Genomic DNA, 18,674 nt, shown 5'->3' with positions numbered 1-18,674 from the left:
TTTGAGTTGGAGTCTCACTCTGTCACCCAGACTTAAAATACAGTATTTTAAGTAATTTTGTGCATACAAGAAAGTTTTAGCCCAGGTGCTGTGGCTCACACCTATAATCCCAGCACTTTGGAAGGCTGAAGCAAGAGGATTGTTTGCACCCAGGAGATTGAGACCAGCTAAGGCTACATAGTGAGATCTTGTTTCTACAAAAAAATTTAAAAATCAGCTGGTAGTGTGCACCTGTAGTCCCAGCTACTCGGGAGGCCGAGAGCGGCCACTGCAGCCTCGACCTGCTGGGCTCCAGCGATCCTTCCACCTCAGCCTTCCAAGTAGCTGGAACTACAGGCGCGCGCTACCATGCCCGGCTAGTTTTTGATTTATTGTAGAGATGAGGTCTTGCCAAGTTGCCCAGGCGGGTTTCGAACCCGCAGGCTCAGGCAATCCACTCACCTCGGCCTCCCAAAGCGCGGGATTACAGGCTGAGCCACCGAGTCTGGCGGTCAACTGTACTTCTGCTGACAACATTTAGGCACTGTCCTGTGACCAAAAGTTACAAACCTGTGCTCTGACAGATTTTTTAATTCCAAAAGCTGAGCAGTAAACAGTGTTTCCATTATTATGACTATGTAAGTATTGTGCATGGCAGAAATCATCATGTACCTAACTCAGCTCTTCAAAGGAGAAAATGACTGTGGCAAGTTGTTCAGATTACACATTGAGGATGTCCCTTATCGTAAATGATTTTATTAGACATGTTTTGGATTTTGTACTTTGGAATATTTGCTTATACATAATGAGATATCTAAACACAAGATTCATTTGTGTTTCATATATACCTTATGCACGTAAGGTAATTTTATACAGTATTTTAAGTAATTTTGTGCATACAAGAAAGTTTTAGCCCAGGTGCTGTGGCTCACACCTATAATCCCAGCACTTTGGAAGGCTGAAGCAAGAGGATTGTTTGCACCCAGGAGATTGAGACCAGCTAAGGCTACATAGTGAGATCTTGTTTCTACAAAAAAATTTAAAAATCAGCTGGTAGTGTGCACCTGTAGTCCCAGCTACTCGGGAGGCTGAGGTGGAAGGATCATCTGAGCCCAGGTTGAGTCTGCAGTGAACCATAAATGTGCCACTGCACTCCAACCTGGGCGCCAAAGTGAGATTCTGACTCAAAAAAAGAAAAAAATCATGGGACTGATGTCCTTCACGTGAGGTCAGGTGAACTTTCCAGTTGAGGTATTGTGTTGCCACTCAGAAGAATGTTCTGGATTTGGAGGATTTTAGAGTAGGGACACAACCTGTGCCCTTTCTTCTTGCATGTCATCAGTTGTGTAAAATTGACCACAGTTTATAATGAGTTTCACATTTGGTCCTTGCCTTTACCACCTCAGTACATAAAGGTCTTTAATGCTTTTTCTTTCCCCTGAAACAGTTTTCATGTTTTGCGTTATAATTTTTATAGAAGTTCTTAGGCCATCTAGAATTTTTGCTGTGAAAGTTGAGAGCTAATTGTTGTGGAGTCATTTATTGAATAGTCATCTCTCCTCCTGAGAGGTGTACAGTGCTGTCTCCATCATATGACAGATTTCCTTGTGTGTGTGAATCTGGTTTCGGGCTTTCTAGACTGTTCAGTTGGGTATTTTGACTCTTCCTGTGCTAATACTGCCATAGTATATTAATTATGAGTTTTAAAGTTAATCTGATACCTGGTGACCAGCAAACTGATTATTGTTCTTACATACACATTTTAGACTCAACTTTACATTTCATGAAACACTTGAGATTTTGATGAATAACTGACATTTCTGCAATGTTTACTTTGTAACATTGTTCTAAGCAGTTTGTTTGCGTTAACTCATGTAATCCCGGCAGGATTTAAGTGTGTGTGTTGCTGTTATCTCCCTTGTGCAGAGGAGGAACTCAGCACAACCAGGTGACAGGTTGAGATTTGAACCCGTGCAAGCTGGCTTCAGACGCCTTGCTTTTGCCGCACCATATTGAAATTGCAGGATGCTGTTGGTCATCTGTGTGAAATTTCACTCCTTTCGCAAGATGAGGACTTTTTCTCCATTTAGAGCGATTCTTGAATGTGTTTTCTGTCAGCTGCTCTTGTCTCCATGAATTTCTTGCACATTTTAGGTCCTTTTGTACCTAATGTTTTGTTGCTGTTGTCAGTGGCATATTCTTTTATTATTATTATTATTATAAAGATGTGGGGTACAATTCAGGGTTAGGTATACAAACGATGATTATGCAGGTACCCTTGTTGTTGAAGTGTTTCCCCTCCCTCCCCTAGCAGTTTCCCTCAACTGCCACTCCTGCCCCCCCTCCCCTGTCGGTTTTCCACTGCTGCCAATCCCTCTCTTACAGTATTATGATAATTATTCAGGGTCCACTTATGAGTGAGAACATACTGTACTCTGTTCTTTGTTTTTGTGATAGATCACTGAGTATAATCAACTCTAAATCCATCCAAGTTGCTGTGAAGTCCATATGTTTGCCCTTTATGGCTTTATACTATTCCATTGTGTATATGTACCCCCTTTTTTTTTTTTTTTTCAGTCCAGTTTCGATGGGCAGCATGGTTGGTTCCAGTGAGTGGCATATTCATTTGAATTAAATGCTCTGTTTACATTTGCTTGTATTCAGTCAGAAACAGTGTTGGTTGGTGGGTTGGTTGTTTTTTTATGTTGATCATGTAGCCATTTACCTTGCTGAACTCTCACTGAAATTTGCAAAAGCCTAGTCAGGCAATAACATCCTGAAGAGAATGATAGTTTTGCTTCTTTTCAGTTCCTTGTGCCTCTATGTTTTCTGTTGTTTTACTGTGTGACAAGGACTTCCACATAACATTGAGGCCCTAAAAATGGAATTCTTACCTTGTTCCTTTTTTTCTTTAGAAAGGAAATGCTTCTATATTTTTGCTGTTAGGGAATTCTCTGCCTCTCCTAGTTTCCAAGGGCTCTTAACTAAGAATGGATGTTGAGTTGCTACCAAATGCTTTCTGGAATGCTCAGTCTGTCAATGTGGCAAATTACATTTCTACATTTTTCTAATATTAAACTGTAGTTGCTTTACTGAGATAAACCTAACTTACTCATGATTATCTTTTTACAAAAAATTAACACTAATTATTTTGACATCTAACCTTATATGTAAAATTAGCCTATGATTTCCCTTTATTTGGATTGTCCTTATCTGGTTTTGATATCAAGGTTATATCAGCCACATAGGAAATTTGTGTAATTTTGGAAAGGTCTGTAGATTATAAATTAGTAGAACTTACCTGTAAAAGGCATCTGGCCTTATGGGATGATTTTAAATTACTGATTCAATGTCTTCAATTGTTATAAAACTATTCAAGATTTCTTTTTTTTGGGAATCACTTTGGTTTGCTAACAGTTTTTTTTGTTTGTTTGTTTTTAAGAAATTTATCCATTTCAACTAATTTTTTGAGTGCAGTAGTATAAAGTGCAGAATAGTTTCTTTATTGTGTATTCTCTGTGACTGTTTTGGTTCTGGTTTTTTAATGTGTTCTTATTCTGTTCTTTTTTTTTTTTTTCTTTTAGTCTCTTTAGGGGGCACAAGTAGTTTTTGTCCCGGCCTTAAATGTACCACCTATTTTGCTCTTAAGTTGGAAACTTAGCTCAGTATGTTTTAGTCATTTCTAATGCAGTGTTTTAAGACTGAATTTCTCTCTAAAACAGTTTATACCCATAAACTTTTGACATGTCATATTTTTGTCCATGGTTTGTTTCTAATAATTTAAATTTATGATTTTTTGACCCATGAGTTACCAGAAATGTGTTTTTGATTTGATATGGATGAGGATTTTTTTTCATAGCTTTTAAATTTGACTCCTCACTTTGCATGATGATAGAGAACATGCTGTTATAAATCTCCTTTGAAAGCATATACATATTTTATATTTGTTTTATATGTGCTGAAGAAGAATATTCTTTGTTCTGGGCAGTATTCTGTGCTATGTCTAGTAGATCACCCTTGTGACAATGTGTTGCTCAAATCTATATCTGCCAGGTGCCATGACTTGTGCTTGCAATCCCAGCTACTTGGGAGGCTAAGGCAGGAGGATCACTTGAGACCAGGAGTTCGTGGACGCCTGGACACCATAGCAAGATCCTGTCTTGAAAAAAAAATTAAAATTAAAAAATTAGCCAGTCATGGTGATACATGCTGTAGTTCTGGCTACTCAGGATCATGAGGTAGGGGAGGATTACTTCAATCTAAAGTTCAAGGCTGCAGTGCATTCTGGACTGAGCAACAGGGCAAGACCTTGTGTCTAAAAGATTTTGTTTTAAATCTTTTGTGTGTGTACTAGGCTTTTTGTCTTTAATTTGCCAATAATTGAGAGAAGTGTGCTAATCCCCTATGATAAGGGTGGACTTTTATGTTTTTCCTTAAATCTCTATTAGCTTTTCTTCTCTGAAAATTAAGACGACATTGTTAGCTGCTGGGCAATGTGCATTTTTCTCGTCTTCTTCGCTAGTTGCGGCATCTGTTTTTATATAATCTCTTGTCTTTTCTGGGTTATGCTGTGTGGGAGTCTGGTCTGTCTTTAACAGAGCTACTGAGTTTGAATTGGGAGTTTTAGTGTTTTCTGTTTCTTCCCATCTTTTGTCTTTCAATCCTTCTGTGTGTCTTTTATATTCAGGATATGGTTTCCTTTTTAAAAATTAAAAATCAACAGTCTCTGTTGTCGCTGATGAATTTGGTCTCTTTTTATTATTGAGATTATTTAACTGTTTGAACTTAATTCCTTCTCATCCTTTCAAGTCTTTTTGAATTGACTGAGTTATGAGTTGATTTTTTTTTAAATCCTGGTTTTCTCCATATTGTCTTGAAATTATATACTTTATTTCGAATTTCTTTTTTGGGGGGGTTATTCTTGAAATTTATTATACTCAATATGTAGTTAAATGAGGTTTGGGCCTCCTCCATCAATAAAGGCCTTAGAATACTTGAATCTTTCTCTCTTATATTCTATTGTAGTTTATTTTTCTAATTTTATTTCTTAACAAAAAACAATAACCCTCCACCATTGGATAGTGTAGTATTTTGTTTGGATTTTTCTGATTATCGTTTAGTTGTTTAGCCACGGCTTCCTTTCATCTTAGCTCTTCCAGGGTAACTTCTTTATCTCTCAGTGTATCTGTTAGAAGTTCCTTTGGTGAAGTCTGTTTTAATTTTGTTTAACTTTTTGTTTACAAAGGCTGTTGTTTTATTCTTAAGATATGATTTTGTTGAATGCACCTTTCTAGGTTGATGGTTATGTTCTCTCAACATTTTGACAACGTCCCAGTGTGTTCTGGTTTTCATTTTGATCTTGGGAAGTCTGTGGTCAGTCTAATTCTGGCTTCTGTTCGCCTTGCACGATGAAGGGTCTTTATGTGGCAGGTCTTTAAGGTTTGTTTCTGGATCTTCCCCACTTCGATAGGAATTCATTCACCATATGGCATTTCTGCATTCTATTTAATAAAGTACATTTATACTATAATCTCATGATGCATCTTGTCTTTTTTAAGCCCCATAACTTTTGTCTTTAATTGGTTTTTCTCTAGTCGCCTTTCCCCATATTCCTGGTTCAGCTCCTTCATGGACCAGTATTGTGGACACCAGCAAGCAGTGGGACTATTATGCAAGAAGAGAGAAAGACCGAGACAGAGAGCGAGACCGAGACAGAGAGCGAGACCGGGACCGGGACAGAGAAAGAGAACGCACCAGAGAGAGAGAGAGGGAGCGCGACCACAGTCCCACACCAAGTGTCTTCAACAGGTGAGTTGGGAGTGCAGGAGTTTTTATGTGTGTGTTTCACATACACCTTTACATCTGTGTTTGATGCGAGGAAGTGAATTTCAGTTCACTTGGAGGGGAGATGTGTGAAGAGTATTTAGGAAAGCCGTGTGACTTCTTAGCAGCAGGCTTCACATGTGAGGGGCACAAACTCCTCTCAAGGATACATGAACCAATGTGAAATTGAGAGGAGTTTGTGCCCCTCACATATTTTTATCTTCCATCTAAAGTTTTTCATCTTAAACTTAGAGTTGATCATCCTGATACAATTTCTAGTATATTTTAAATATATCCAGTTGATTTAAACATTGCAGTGATTTGCCAAATGCCATTATCCACATTTTTAAAAGGACACACGATAGGCTATCCTGAATAGTTGTAAAACTTACATTTCTTTTGGTGCTTGAATTTTTCCTTCTGTACCACCTCCCCTAAAAGTTTTTCTCTAGTGTAGAAGTTTTATAATCTTAACAAATTCTTTAATGGATTTGTCCATGAATCCTCCCTGCAACACATCTATCTATGTAAACTAAAATGTGTAAAGAAATGTGTTTTATGATCAGAAGTCTCTTGAGTGTTCTTAAAATTTCTTATCCTGATTTTAGTTATTATTTATGCTTATATTTAGTCATATACCACATAATGATGTTTTTGTCATCCCATGAGATTATAATACTGTGTTTCTAATGTTGGTTTTCTGTATTTAGCCACACAAATCATTGTGTTATGGTTGTCTACAAGATTCGGTACAGTTTGTAGCCCAGGAGCAGTGGGCTATACACATCCTAGGTGTGTGGAGGTTAGACCACCACGGTTTGTATAAGTGCCCTCTGTGATGTTTGCACAATGATGAAATCTCTTAACAATGCATTCTCAGAACTTGTCCCCGTCATTAGGCGATGTGTGACTATGTGCACACGCTAAACATTTTGGAAGTATGTAGTGGAACTACATTCCGTAATGAGGTTGGGGAGCGTATTCCTACCCCCAATTAACATGTGAATCCATAAATGAGTATTCTGTGGTTAGGAGAAAACAAAGTTTGCTTTGACTCCTTAAAATATTCAGTAAACCACCCTGTAAACATATGTGCTGTCATCCAGACTTTACTGTTCCATTAATAGAGCACAGGTTGTGCAGATTCAACATACTTAAAAGCCCTTGGATTTTTGGAATGGTAAATGAACAGTGGCTTCAACTTAAAGTCACCAGTTGCTGCATTCCCTAACAATGAGTCTGCCTGTCGGTTGAAACCTTGAAGCCTGACATTGATTTCTCCTCTCTAGCTATGGAAGATGGCATCTTCTAATAGAAGCCTGTTTTGTCTACATTGAATGTCTGTAGTTTCGTGTGGCTGTTTTCATCCATGGTCTCAGCTAGACCTTCTGGAGAACTTGCTGCAGCTTCTCGGTGAGCATGTGTTGCCTCACCTGCACTTTTATGTCACGGAGACAGCTTCTCTTCTTAAGCCTCATGACCCAGCCTCTGCTGGCTTCCACCTTTTCTTCTGTAGCATCCTTACCTCCTTCAACCTTCATAGAATGGAAGGGAGTCAGGTCCTCGCTCTGGATTAGACTTTGGCTTAAGGAATGTTGTGGCCATTTGCATCTTCTGTCCAGGCTCACTGAGACTTCCTTTTCGTCAGCAGTAAGACTGTGCCATGTTCCTGTCACTTGTGTGTCCACTGGGGCTGCACTTTTCATCTCCTTCGAGAGCTTTTTCTTTGTGTCCCCTGCTTGGCCAACTGAGTGGCACACAAGGCCAAGAGTGTGGCCTGTCTCAGCTCTAGACCTGCCTCCTCCCTCTGCTTTGTTTCTAGCTTTGATTTAAAGTGAGAGACATGCGTCTTCCTTTCACTTGAACATCGGAGGTCGTCATAGGATTATTAATTGTCCTCAATTCAACATTGTTGTGTCTCAGGGTAGAGGGAGGCCCGAGGAGAGGGAGAGAGACAGTAACAGTCAGCCCATGGAGCAGTCAGAACACGTATTTGTCCATGAAGTTCACTGCCTTACTTGGGCGTGGTTCACAGCACCCCAAACAATGACAGTGATAACATGAAAGAGCACAGATCACAGCATCGTAACAGAGTCATGGAAAAGTTTGAGATCTCGCAAGAACTACCAGAATGTGACACAGAACCACAAAAGGAGCACATGCTATTGGGAAAATGGACTGGTAGACTGGCTCCATGCAGGGTTGCCGCAAACCTCCAATTTGTTTTTAAAAAAAAAAAAAGCCACACATACACAATATCTGCAAAGCACAATAAAGTGAAGCATAATAAGGTGAGGTTACCTATAAGACCCAAATTCCTGCAGAAGCTTATGGTTCCTTAAATTAAACAAGTCTCACTGAGACTCTTTTTTAAAAATTAGGTCTCTCTGAGCCATGGTGGTGTTTACACCCTGAGCCAAGGTGTTGCAGTAAAGTTGGTGAAAAGGAAGAATGTCTTTCTTTTGTAAGAGGATGAGGGTGGTTTTGAGAGGAGAGGTTAGCTGAAGAAGTGGCATTGGTGTTTGAAATGGAGTTGTGTCATTAAGAAGCTCATATTCAGGAAGGAGTGAGTATGGAATTAGGATCTGGAAGCCAACTCCCTAAAACTTCATGTACAGTTGGAAGGAGTTCAGGTACCAACAGGCTATTAGCGTGTTCTGATGGCCTAAGGAGCAAATGTCCCAGATCGTTTGATGCACGAGTTGCTGTGCAGGTTGACCCTTATGCACCTTTCTACATCCTAACACCGGTGCCCTCCCAAGCCAGCACACTGTTTCTAGCTATACTGAACTGTCCTCTGAAGTCCTTGAGATTCATACTTCTTTGTTCTTTTTTCTCTGTTCTCAGCCTCAAGCTTCTATTTCTCCTTCAGCATCCTGCTCACTTCTGTCTTCTGTGAGCTGCAATGAACCTTAAAGATAGAATTACTTATTTTGTTCACATGCTCCCTAAGTATTTTATATTTTCCTTGAGTGCATGTCTTTGTATGTCTCTTTAAGGACACTGACCACCATATTACATTTCTATATCCTCAGCACTTTGTACAGCAATCCCTAGCACATAAAGGATATGTAAATGAATAAATGGCTCACACTACACTACTCTGCAACATACTACACTGCAATACAGAAAAAAGGATTTTGGAAGCTGTTGGTGAAACCTAGACAGGTTTTGAAACAAATAAAAATCAACCATTAGCACTGTCAAAGCATTAAGTTAATTGTCTGTCTTATTAACTTACCATTGTAGATGCCATTACAACGTGGAATAAGTTGAAGATACTTTATTCATACCAGGTATTTTTTTGGATGAGATAAAGAAATGGAAGACAGTAAGAATACAGACTGTTGTCTTATTCTGCTGGGTGAGGCAAAGCGATACATCAGTGCAGGGTGAGAGCATATGTTTGGCTCAGGCTATGTATGCTCTCATTGGATGTGGTTGAGTAACCATAGACTTTTCATCCAAAAGTTGTTGTTAGGGATTATTGAGTCTTACTCTTGACTTGTCAGATGAGGGAATGGAAGCAAAGAGAAATAATGGTAGTTGTAGGGCTATGCAGTCTTTTGGAATGTGGTCGAAGTATTACTTAAAATTCTTTCTAGTCTTAAAACTAGGTTGGTAAAAAATTATATAACTTTTCGTTTCTCTTATTCCTTTCTGTGCACTTGATTTTTTTTTAAATTGATTTCTTTGTTTATGTGGCTGACATTTCCAATCCCTGTCATATATCAGGAGCAGTGCTATGTGCTGAAGATACAGAAATAATTATATACTATCCTTCCAGATTTAGCCTTGTAATACGGGTGGACTTAAAAGTGCCTGGAGAAATAGAAATGAAATATAAAAGTAAAATCTTTATTTTTCAACATAAGACCCATCAAATTCAAGACACTTTTGTAAGTGATGGTACTGGCATTATAGTCCATTTCTAAAAAATGCAGGTCCTGGGAATTTAAACATGTCAATGCAATCTTCTTTATGTTATTAAAGAAAATGGATGCCCTTTATAGATCTTTTAGATTAGGAAACACAAAGAAGTCAGAAGGAGCCAAATCAGGACTGTAAGGTGGGTGCCTAATGATTTTCCATCAAAACTCACAAAATTGCCCTTGTTTGATGAGTGGCATGAGCAGGAGCCTTGTCATAGTAGAGGACTCTCTGGGAAGGCTTTGGTTAGCTTTTTCAAAACACTCTCATGATAAGCAGATGTTACTGTTTTTGACCCTCCAGAAAGTCAACAAGCAAAAGCCTTGAGCTTCCTACAAAGCTGTTAATCATGACCTTTGTTCTTGGCTCATCCACTGTTGGACTGGATTGGGTCTGTCTCTTGGTAGCCATTGCTTAGGTTGTGCTTTGTCTTCCGGTTGGTACTGGAAAAATCACAGTCCATCTCTTGCTACAGTTTTTTGACAAAATGCTTCTGGATCTTGATCCCACTTGCTTAACACATTCACAATTGGCACATTTTTCACTTTCCTAATATTGAATGCAGGTGAAAATTAAAAAAATCTGAAGCCAATTGTTACAAACGTCTGTCGTTAAGCCCAAGCAAAATGGTCTTTTCTAAACTGTCACCTTTTTCACAGTACAGCTGAAAGTTGCAGACATATCCAGTATTTGCCTCAGACACCACTCTGACTAGCATTCCATACTTTATATTTTTATTTGAATTATAAACCCAAAAAGACCGTCTTCCACGATGAGGTAAATTCACATCACCAGCAACCAGGAACAGAATTTGGAATGATGTAAATTCACATCAGTGATCGTGAATTAGTTAACATTACCATGTAAAGCCCTTTTCTCTGCGGCTGATCTGGGTGCGATGGCTTTGGTACCCATCAAATGGAAAGTTTGCTCAACTTTAATTTTTCATTCAGAATTCTGTTAAGCTGAACCAGTGAGATGTCTGTGCTGTTGGCTGCTGTTCCTGCTGTTGATTGTCAGTCCTTTCAATTAAGGAATCAACAAGGTAATTTTTTTCTTGTAAATTGATGTGAAAGGTGTGCCGCTGTGGGCTTCATCTTCAACATGGTCTCATCCTGTCTTAAAATGGTCTATCCATTTGTAAGCTGCGGGTTTCTTTGAGGCCTTGTCCCCAGAAGCTTTTTGCAAGCTTTTCCATATATTTTATTCACTATTGTTTCAATTTTAGCAGAATTGATGTTGCTCTAATAGTTCTTTTCAAACTGATGTCTTACCTTTCCTAGTTCCTCAAACTAGATCCTGTTCAGAGATAATAGCAAGTTACTGTGAGTTTATTTTGGTGCAGAAAATAACTGAAACTCAGTTTTTTTCTTAATATGCATTTTCCACGAACTTTTGAAGTTCCTTTGTATTGTCAAGCTGACTGGGACTGATTGGGAGCTTGAAACTTTACCTTCAGAGAATGCAGGGAAGGAACTAACAAAAATTGATTCATCTTGATTCCTTTCTTTGGCTCCTGATAGGACTTAGACATTGTAGGTAGGCACTTAATAGAGCTTTATTGACCAAATAAACATCAGTGATACATGTGTATATATGCATGAGTGCATGTTTTGTGTTTGCTTTTGAGTTAAGCCACTTCCATGCTCAAATTTTTTTAAGTCCAAGGGCATTACTTTCCAGTAATTTGAACTCTTTCTAATGTAGCGAAGGTGACTTTGAGATAGCACTGCTATCTCCAGCATGTGTGCGTGTTCATAAGGAGCTAAATGCAAAACTTGACAGGAAAGAAGAGTCAAATTGCTTTTACTGGGACTCACAAACTTCCTTTGCATAGAGGATACATTGTTTATAGAAAAGTTGAGGCTACTCTGGTCCTTCTGTTTCAAATACAAGCACAATCTAATTAAGAAAGGTAGATTTATTAAAGGAAAGACACATTGTGAAGGGCACAGTGGTCAGGAGAGCAGCAGGAGTATCTGCTGTCTGTTACCGTGCTACTGATTTTTTATTGAAACTTTAAAAAGTGGTAATGCTTAGACCACGTTTCATTTTCAGGTTGCTGAGCTGTAGGGCATTAGGAGTCAATGTTTACTTAAATTTGACTGAAAGTTTAAGGCCAGAGAAGCAAAGGTGGAGGAATTTTAAGTCATTTTCAATCATCCTGGGGGAAAAAAAAATTTTACTCTGAAAAACCCAAGTGAGGTATGGTAAAGGCCATGTGTTCCTGCAGTGATGTTTTAGCAATATGGCATGGGGTGTGTGCTACAAATTACAGGACCATTGTTTTGAAAATTACAAACTGGCTTCTACATCTGTTTTTTTAGGCAGCTTAATTATCGGCCAGAAGGAAGGCTGGTCATTCTAGGATGTTTGAAAAAGTGCTCTAATGATTTCCAGGCACAGAGGAACCTTGAGGCACTGCCACAAGGGTGGAAAAGGAGTCCCAGATCTTCTTTGTCCTTTTAAGGGTCCCATCTTAGGGCTGGCTTCAGAATCTGGAGGCTCCACAGTTAGCACCAGGTGGTTAGGGCCAGAGGGAACAGAGATTTACAGATGACAGACTGAGATAACTGACCTTAATTATTTTTATGTAAATCTAATGAGTCATGAAAGAGCCTCCTTTTGCTGGGAGGAGTTAACTAATCTCATGTTTTATGGTACTAGTTTGTTCAACTTTGGGGGCATAGTAATTGTTACAGGGTCAGTAACTTTTACAGTAAAATTCTGTTTCTGAAAAAATTAAGCATTAAATTCTCTGATCACTACCTACTTTTGTACCAAACACTTTTTAAATGTTATTGTCAATTCTATAAAACCTTGAAAATAACAGTTGCGGGTTTCACAGATGATAAAACTGAGGTTTAGAGAGATTAACTCCGGGTCACTCACTGAGTAAGTGGCAGCGTCAGACGTGGTCCTGGGCCCCTTCTCCTGCTCCACCACTGCCTGCCATATATGTTGCTTCAGGTGACATCCTGCACCTTCCAGATGTGAGTGCATATTGATAGTTAGGAAAAAATACAGATGCATGTTCACATGTGTGTCTGTTAACATATTTCTGTGCTTTTAATAAGACACTCTAGAAGTTTAATGTATCATAGAATAGCTGGTCAGCAATGCTATGGGCAATGAGCACAGCTTTACCCAGTCACTGCCTCTGCTAGGACACACGTAGGCTGAGGCTTTTCAGTATGGCGTCTGCATCGCCACATTCCATTACTCAGAATCCTTTCCATCTGGATGTCACATACAGATTACTCATCCGGTAATTTGTATTAAGCATACCTCTAGAAACCAAAGCACACTGGGTCTCAAAGATCTGAATTTATTCTCAGTGATTTACTGACATTAGGCAGTAGAAAGTGTTGTACTTAAAGGATTAAGAAAAACATGGAGAGAGGAGTGTCAGTTAAGAGGCATGACAGAAGAAGAAGTCTAGGGAGGAGAGGAGGACCAGCCTGTCACCTCGCCGTCAGTCCCAGTTTCATGTCTGTGTATCCATCCAGAATCAAGACAGTGGAGATGCAGGTCACATTTATGCATTTGAAGTTCTCCTCAACATATACACACAGGTACTTTATGAAGTCAACAGGATGTCGAACTAAGTGTATCCATATCCAGTCTGTGCATTTCGTATGGGTCTTGGAGAAGTTGGATTCTTTCTTCATTTTATAGTGCTCTATTTGTTGAATGTATTCATTCTTTTAATGGTAAAACAGCAGTTTAAGAACCTTTATCTGTTTTCTGTCTTGTAGCCATTGTGAGCCATATAATTTTAGAATCTTAACTGTGTGTTCAAGTCTTTCCAAATAATAATATATCGGTTAGGCCGGGCTTGGTGACTCAACCTGTAATCCCAGCACTTTGGGAGGCTGAGGTGAGTGGATTGCCCGAACCAACAAGTTCGAGACCAGCCTGGGCAACTAGACGAGACCTTGTCTCTACAATTTAAAAAAAAATTAGCCAGGTGTAGTAGTGTGCACCTCTAGTTCTGGCTACTTGGAAGGTTGGCAGAAGGATCACCAGAGCCCGGCAGGTTGACGCTGGGATGACTGTTGCACTCGCAACAGTCTGCGCAACGGAGTGAGACTCCAACTCAAAAAAAAAAAAGAATATTGGCTAGAAATCTGAGATATACAGTATGCTTTTAATTCTGAGAGGAACAAAAGAAAGTGAAGCTGCTGATTACAACTTTAAATCAGGTGTAGGTCCCACTTTTTGAGAAATAAAAAGCCCAAGCATTGTTAAATGAAATCTCTAAATGAAATCTCTAATTACCCTGTAGCACCTGTGAAAGTACAGAACAAGCTTGGTCGTTTAACAGAATCTGTAATTACTATATGTTTTCTTAAATTTAGTACTATTTTGGGAACAAGCATTGTTTTTTTTCTTAATTTAACAAATATTTATTCCCTGCCTAATCTGTAAAGATGCTCACATGGAGAGTTCTCATTTGGACAGATTACATCTCTTTTATTTTTGAAATAATTCAGAATTAATGGTCCAGTTGTCAAGAAAACTTGTTTCTGTTTCACATTCAGTGACGAAGAGCGATACAGATACAGGGAATATGCAGAGAGAGGCTATGAGCGCCACAGAGCCAGCCGGGAGAAGGAGGAGCGGCACAGGGAGAGACGCCACCGGGAGAAGGAGGAGACAAGGCACAAGTCGTCGCGAAGGTATGCTCTGCATGAGATGGTGTACCCGTTAAGCTTAGTGAGAACTTGGTGGGGCCTTAGGCAGTAAAGGCAGCCGCTTCCAGATAATGATTAGAGCATGTGTTATCCGTGGGAAGGTTCAGAATAATCTTGAAATAGTTGGTTCTCATGAGGGCTTCCACAGACATCTTTATTTATTTATACTTTTTTGTTTTTTTGAGTTGGAGTCTCACTTGGTCGCCCAGACTGGAGTGCAGTGGCTGCTCCCGGCCACCGCAGCCTTGCCTGCTGGGCTCCGGTGATCCTTCCGCCTCAGCCTTCCGAGTAGCTGGAATTACAGGCATGCGCTACCACGCCCAGCTGATTTTTGATTTATTGTAGAGATGAGGTCTCACTGCCCAGGCGGGTCTCAAACCTGTGAGCTCAGGCAATCCACTCACCTCAGCCTCCCAAAGGCGCGGGATTACAGGCTGAGCCACCGAGCCTGGCTCCATAGACATCTTTAAATCCAACCAGACTACATTTAAAACCAAATCCCAGATTAGCACAGAATAAAAAATAGTATATGAGAGATTTTGACTTACTACATTATATCATTGGAAGAGGAGAAATTTTGGCCAAGAACCAATCTTTAATAGTAAATATTACTAAAGCAATATTTGGTTTAATTAAAAAAAAATAAAGCCAGGCTCGGTGGCTTAGCCTATAATCCCCGCGCCTTTGGGAGGCTGAGCTGAGTGGATTGCCTGAGCCTGTGGGTTCGAGACCCACCTGAGCAACTTGGCGAGACCTCATCTCTACAATAAATCAAAAAATCAGTCGGGTGTGGTAGCGCATGCCTGTAATTATGGCTATTCGGAAGGCTGAGGTGGAAGGATCGCCGGAGCCCAGCAGGTCGAGGCTGCGGTGGCCGGGAGCGGCCACTGCACTCCAGTCTGGGCGACAGAGTGAGACTCCAACTCAAAAAAAAATAACTTGGCTGGGCTCGGTGGCTCAGCCTGTAATCCCAGTGCTTTGGGAGACCGAGGTGAGTGGATTGCCTGAGCCCGCGGGTTTGAGACCCACCCGGGCAACTTGGCGAGACCTCAACTCTACAATAAATCAAAAAAATTAGCCATGCGTGGTAGTGCGTGCCTGTAATTCCGGCTACTCGGAAGGCTGAGACGGAAGGATCGCCAGAGCCCAGCAGGTCGAGGCTGTGGTGGCCTGGCGCGTGCCACTGCACTCCAGTCTGGGCGACGGGGTGAGACTCCAACTCGAAAAAAATACAATTGATGACTCCCAGAATGTGCTTGTGAGAAGAAAATGCATTTGATTTGAGACCCAGTGTTCTCTTGAGAATTTGCTTAGAGTGGGTTTATTTTTGTCACTAATTGTGTATTAAATACTTAAGCAGAGCCCACCTTTCTTATTTTCCAGTAATAGTAGACGCCGCCATGAAAGTGAAGAAGGAGACAGTCACAGGAGACACAAGCACAAAAAGTCCAAGAGGAGCAAGGAAGGGAAAGAAGCTGGCAGCGAGCCTGCGCCAGAGCAGGAGAGCACCGAGACCGCCCCCGCTGAGTAGGCGGCTGGAGAGACTGGGCTGCCCCGTACATAGTAGGACCCAACATGGAAGCTGTAGAGCTGATTGTTTTTCTGGATAATGTTTAAGAAATTTACCTTTAATCTTGTTCTTTTAGTATGAGAAGTTAACGTTTTTTTCCAAATAAAAGAGTAAATTTTTCATGTTAAGTTAAAAAATTTTTGTCTTGTAATATTTAAAAAATAAAAAGACAGCAATGACTTTATAACCAAGAAAGTAATGTGAATGGTTACTCGTCAGGGAATTTGAAGAACTGTGTTCATCTTGGAACACACAGTGTCTGTAGAGGTCAAGTCTCCTACTACTGCAGTCTTGTTAGCCAGACCCTTACCTCTGAGAGCAGCAGCAGGCATCAGGGCTGAGGCATGAGACAGAAGCTCATCACAGTACTGTGGTGGCCCTCCCGCTTAGTGTATCAAGGCCTTGACAGTTTTTACTTCACAACTTTGGATAGCAGGTTTTCAGTGCTTTAAAACTAAATGGGGCACTTTCATATCCAAGTTCATTAATAAAGTCTGTAAAGCGTCTGGGTGGCCTCTAGGAAGCAGCCCACCTTTCATGTGGTTGTGGCAGGCGCACACACGCACTTGTCACTGTGACACTGCTGGAGTCACCTGGTGGTTTGTCCATGTGAGCCAGGGCAAGTCCGACTTGGCTTTTCTTAACACATTTTCCAAAGCTTGTTCGTAGAGCAGATCATGTAGTTTTAACAGTTACTAACTATTGTGGGAAAAAATAAACGTAAAGGCAAATGATTCAGATTAGTCATTTCTTATTAAGCCTAAGGAAACACAAGTTCATAATTCTTTGAGCACCTTTAAGGGTAACCTTAGGAGGTATTTGTCAGGGATGGTAACAGAGAACATGGCATTTGCAAAAATAAATTACTAGGACCTTTCACATGAAGATAATAGAAGTGACTTTAGCATCACATATTAAAAACAACTCTAATTTTTGAAAAATATTTATTTTTGATGAAAGGAACATTTATCAGCATTACATTTAAAAAAATCTTTTGGCTTTAAATTAAAAATGCCCATAATGTACCCTTTGCAGACCTCAGCATAACCACATTTTAAATTAAAATCAGTTTGAATTCAGTGGAGCATACACATCATTGTAGCTGTGTAAGGGTGCTTTATTGAATAGAAAAATATAAACTCAAAGCTGTGGAGTCACAAGAAATCCACACTAATAAAACCTATTAGTAGTCTTTATTTTTTCAGTTTTCTGCTGCGCAACTGGCTTTCATTAGATCATACTTTTCCTGACGTTTTTATAATATATTAAAAAATTGAGATAAATATGTTGTTTTGACTTAGCCTATTTGTGATTTTTCTGGTTTTCTTGAATCCGTCATCAGTTCTATAAAAAGGTGCCGGGCCAGGAGACAATCGTGAGAGTAATTCTTCCTTTAAGTTCTTTCAGCATCCTTGCCAGGCAAGCGTGTGTCATTCCTGCAGTACTTCTGCCATTGACTGCAAGGAGGATGTCACCACACCTGAGAGACAAAATAAGATACAGCAGTCGTTATACATAGCTGAAGTTAGTGCAAGTTTATTTTGGTGGTCCTAGTTGTTGCTACATTTTAATTACTTCTCATTTAGACTTTTCCTCTCCTCACTTAAATTCTTCAGTCACTTCCCTGCCTGTTCAGCTTGCATTAGAAGACATGCTAAAGGATGGCAAGTTGCGGTGTGGGACCAAGGCAATGGGTGGTTACTCTGCATTTCCTAGAAGCCAAATACTGTATAAACATTTTTAGTTCTTATCTCCCCTCCAAAGTACAGTAAATACATGCCTTATTTCAAATGGGGCCAAGCTTTTGCACGTATAAAACAAAATACGTGAATGTAAGCTTTTTGTGAAGTCATTATTACCTGATTCTCCCATCGTTGTATGCTGGAGTTCCTTCAACGATAGATTTGATGAAAAAAGGCTTGTTCCCACTGTATTCTTCATAACCTCCTACGATGCAGAAGCCCAGGCTCCCAGCTGTGTTTCTTCGTAATGTAACATCTTTACAATTACACAGGAACCTGGAATGGAAGGCAGTCAGGTATGTGCACGAGTTCAACTATTAGTACTTCTTGTATTCATCTCCCATTTCTTCCTCTGGCATTTTTCTTTTTTAGGCTAAGTAGCACTGAGCAGGTCCACTCAAATCCATATCCTAGTGTGGAGGCCTTTATACTGTTAGCTGACTTTTTGTAATTGAACCTCTTTTCCACAGCTGAACACCCCCAGAAGAAACGACACTGCTGACTGCTGCTGTTTGTATGTGGACTGGAAAAGGTAATCATACTTTTGACTTAATGCTTGAATTTGTATTAGCAAAAAGTTGGATATGCCTAAGTCCTTATTGATAAACCAGATTTAAATAAACATGGGTATCATATTTTTATTTACTGGTGGATATTTTTAATGAAAGCAAAAATCCTTTGAATAAATGATTAATCTCAAAGAAATGATATAAACCTAACCCTAATTGATAAATTTATGGAAGTTTTTTTGACCTTTGAAACACAGTAGTTTATACTTGGTTCTACATGTGTGATAGGTAGAAGCATAAAGTAGATGGAAATTTAGGTATATTTAAGGATGTTAAGAACAGTTCACACAGGAGGAAAACCGAACGCAGTAAACTCTGAGACAAAACGGCTCATTCTGTAGATGAGAGAGAAACCTCAACTAAA

The 18,674-nt window shown here is 39.8% G+C and overlaps 2 protein-coding genes across 8 annotated transcripts in view; one reads left to right on the top strand and one right to left on the bottom strand.

The window, feature by feature from the left end:
- FIP1L1 (factor interacting with PAPOLA and CPSF1) overlaps positions 1-16,194 on the top strand; it is a 73,712-nt gene extending 57,518 nt beyond the window's left edge. For all 7 annotated transcript variants that reach the window (XM_021707781.1, XM_021707784.1, XM_021707783.1 and 4 more), the window contains 3 exons: positions 5,574-5,787; positions 14,277-14,414; positions 15,813-16,194. In XM_021707781.1, the coding sequence (XP_021563456.1) occupies positions 5,574-5,787; positions 14,277-14,414; positions 15,813-15,960 (500 nt within the window). In that variant the 3' untranslated portion in view covers positions 15,961-16,194. The remainder of the gene's footprint in view (positions 1-5,573; positions 5,788-14,276; positions 14,415-15,812) is intronic.
- Positions 16,195-17,095: 901 nt separating this feature from the next.
- Positions 17,096-18,674, bottom strand: part of LNX1 (ligand of numb-protein X 1) — a 40,361-nt gene continuing 38,782 nt past the window's right edge. The window contains exons 9-10 of the mRNA XM_021707785.1: positions 17,859-18,017; positions 17,096-17,479 (exon numbers count right to left, since the gene is read on the bottom strand). Coding sequence (XP_021563460.1) covers positions 17,344-17,479; positions 17,859-18,017 — 295 coding nt within the window. The 3' untranslated portion in view covers positions 17,096-17,343. The remainder of the gene's footprint in view (positions 17,480-17,858; positions 18,018-18,674) is intronic.

The sequence above is a fragment of the Carlito syrichta genome, unplaced genomic scaffold, assembly GCF_000164805.1.
Source record: "Carlito syrichta isolate Samal-C Ts95f unplaced genomic scaffold, Tarsius_syrichta-2.0.1 Scaffold124632, whole genome shotgun sequence".
Taxonomy (NCBI): Eukaryota; Metazoa; Chordata; class Mammalia; order Primates; family Tarsiidae; genus Carlito; species Carlito syrichta.
This window is presented reverse-complemented; position numbering and strand designations above follow the sequence as displayed.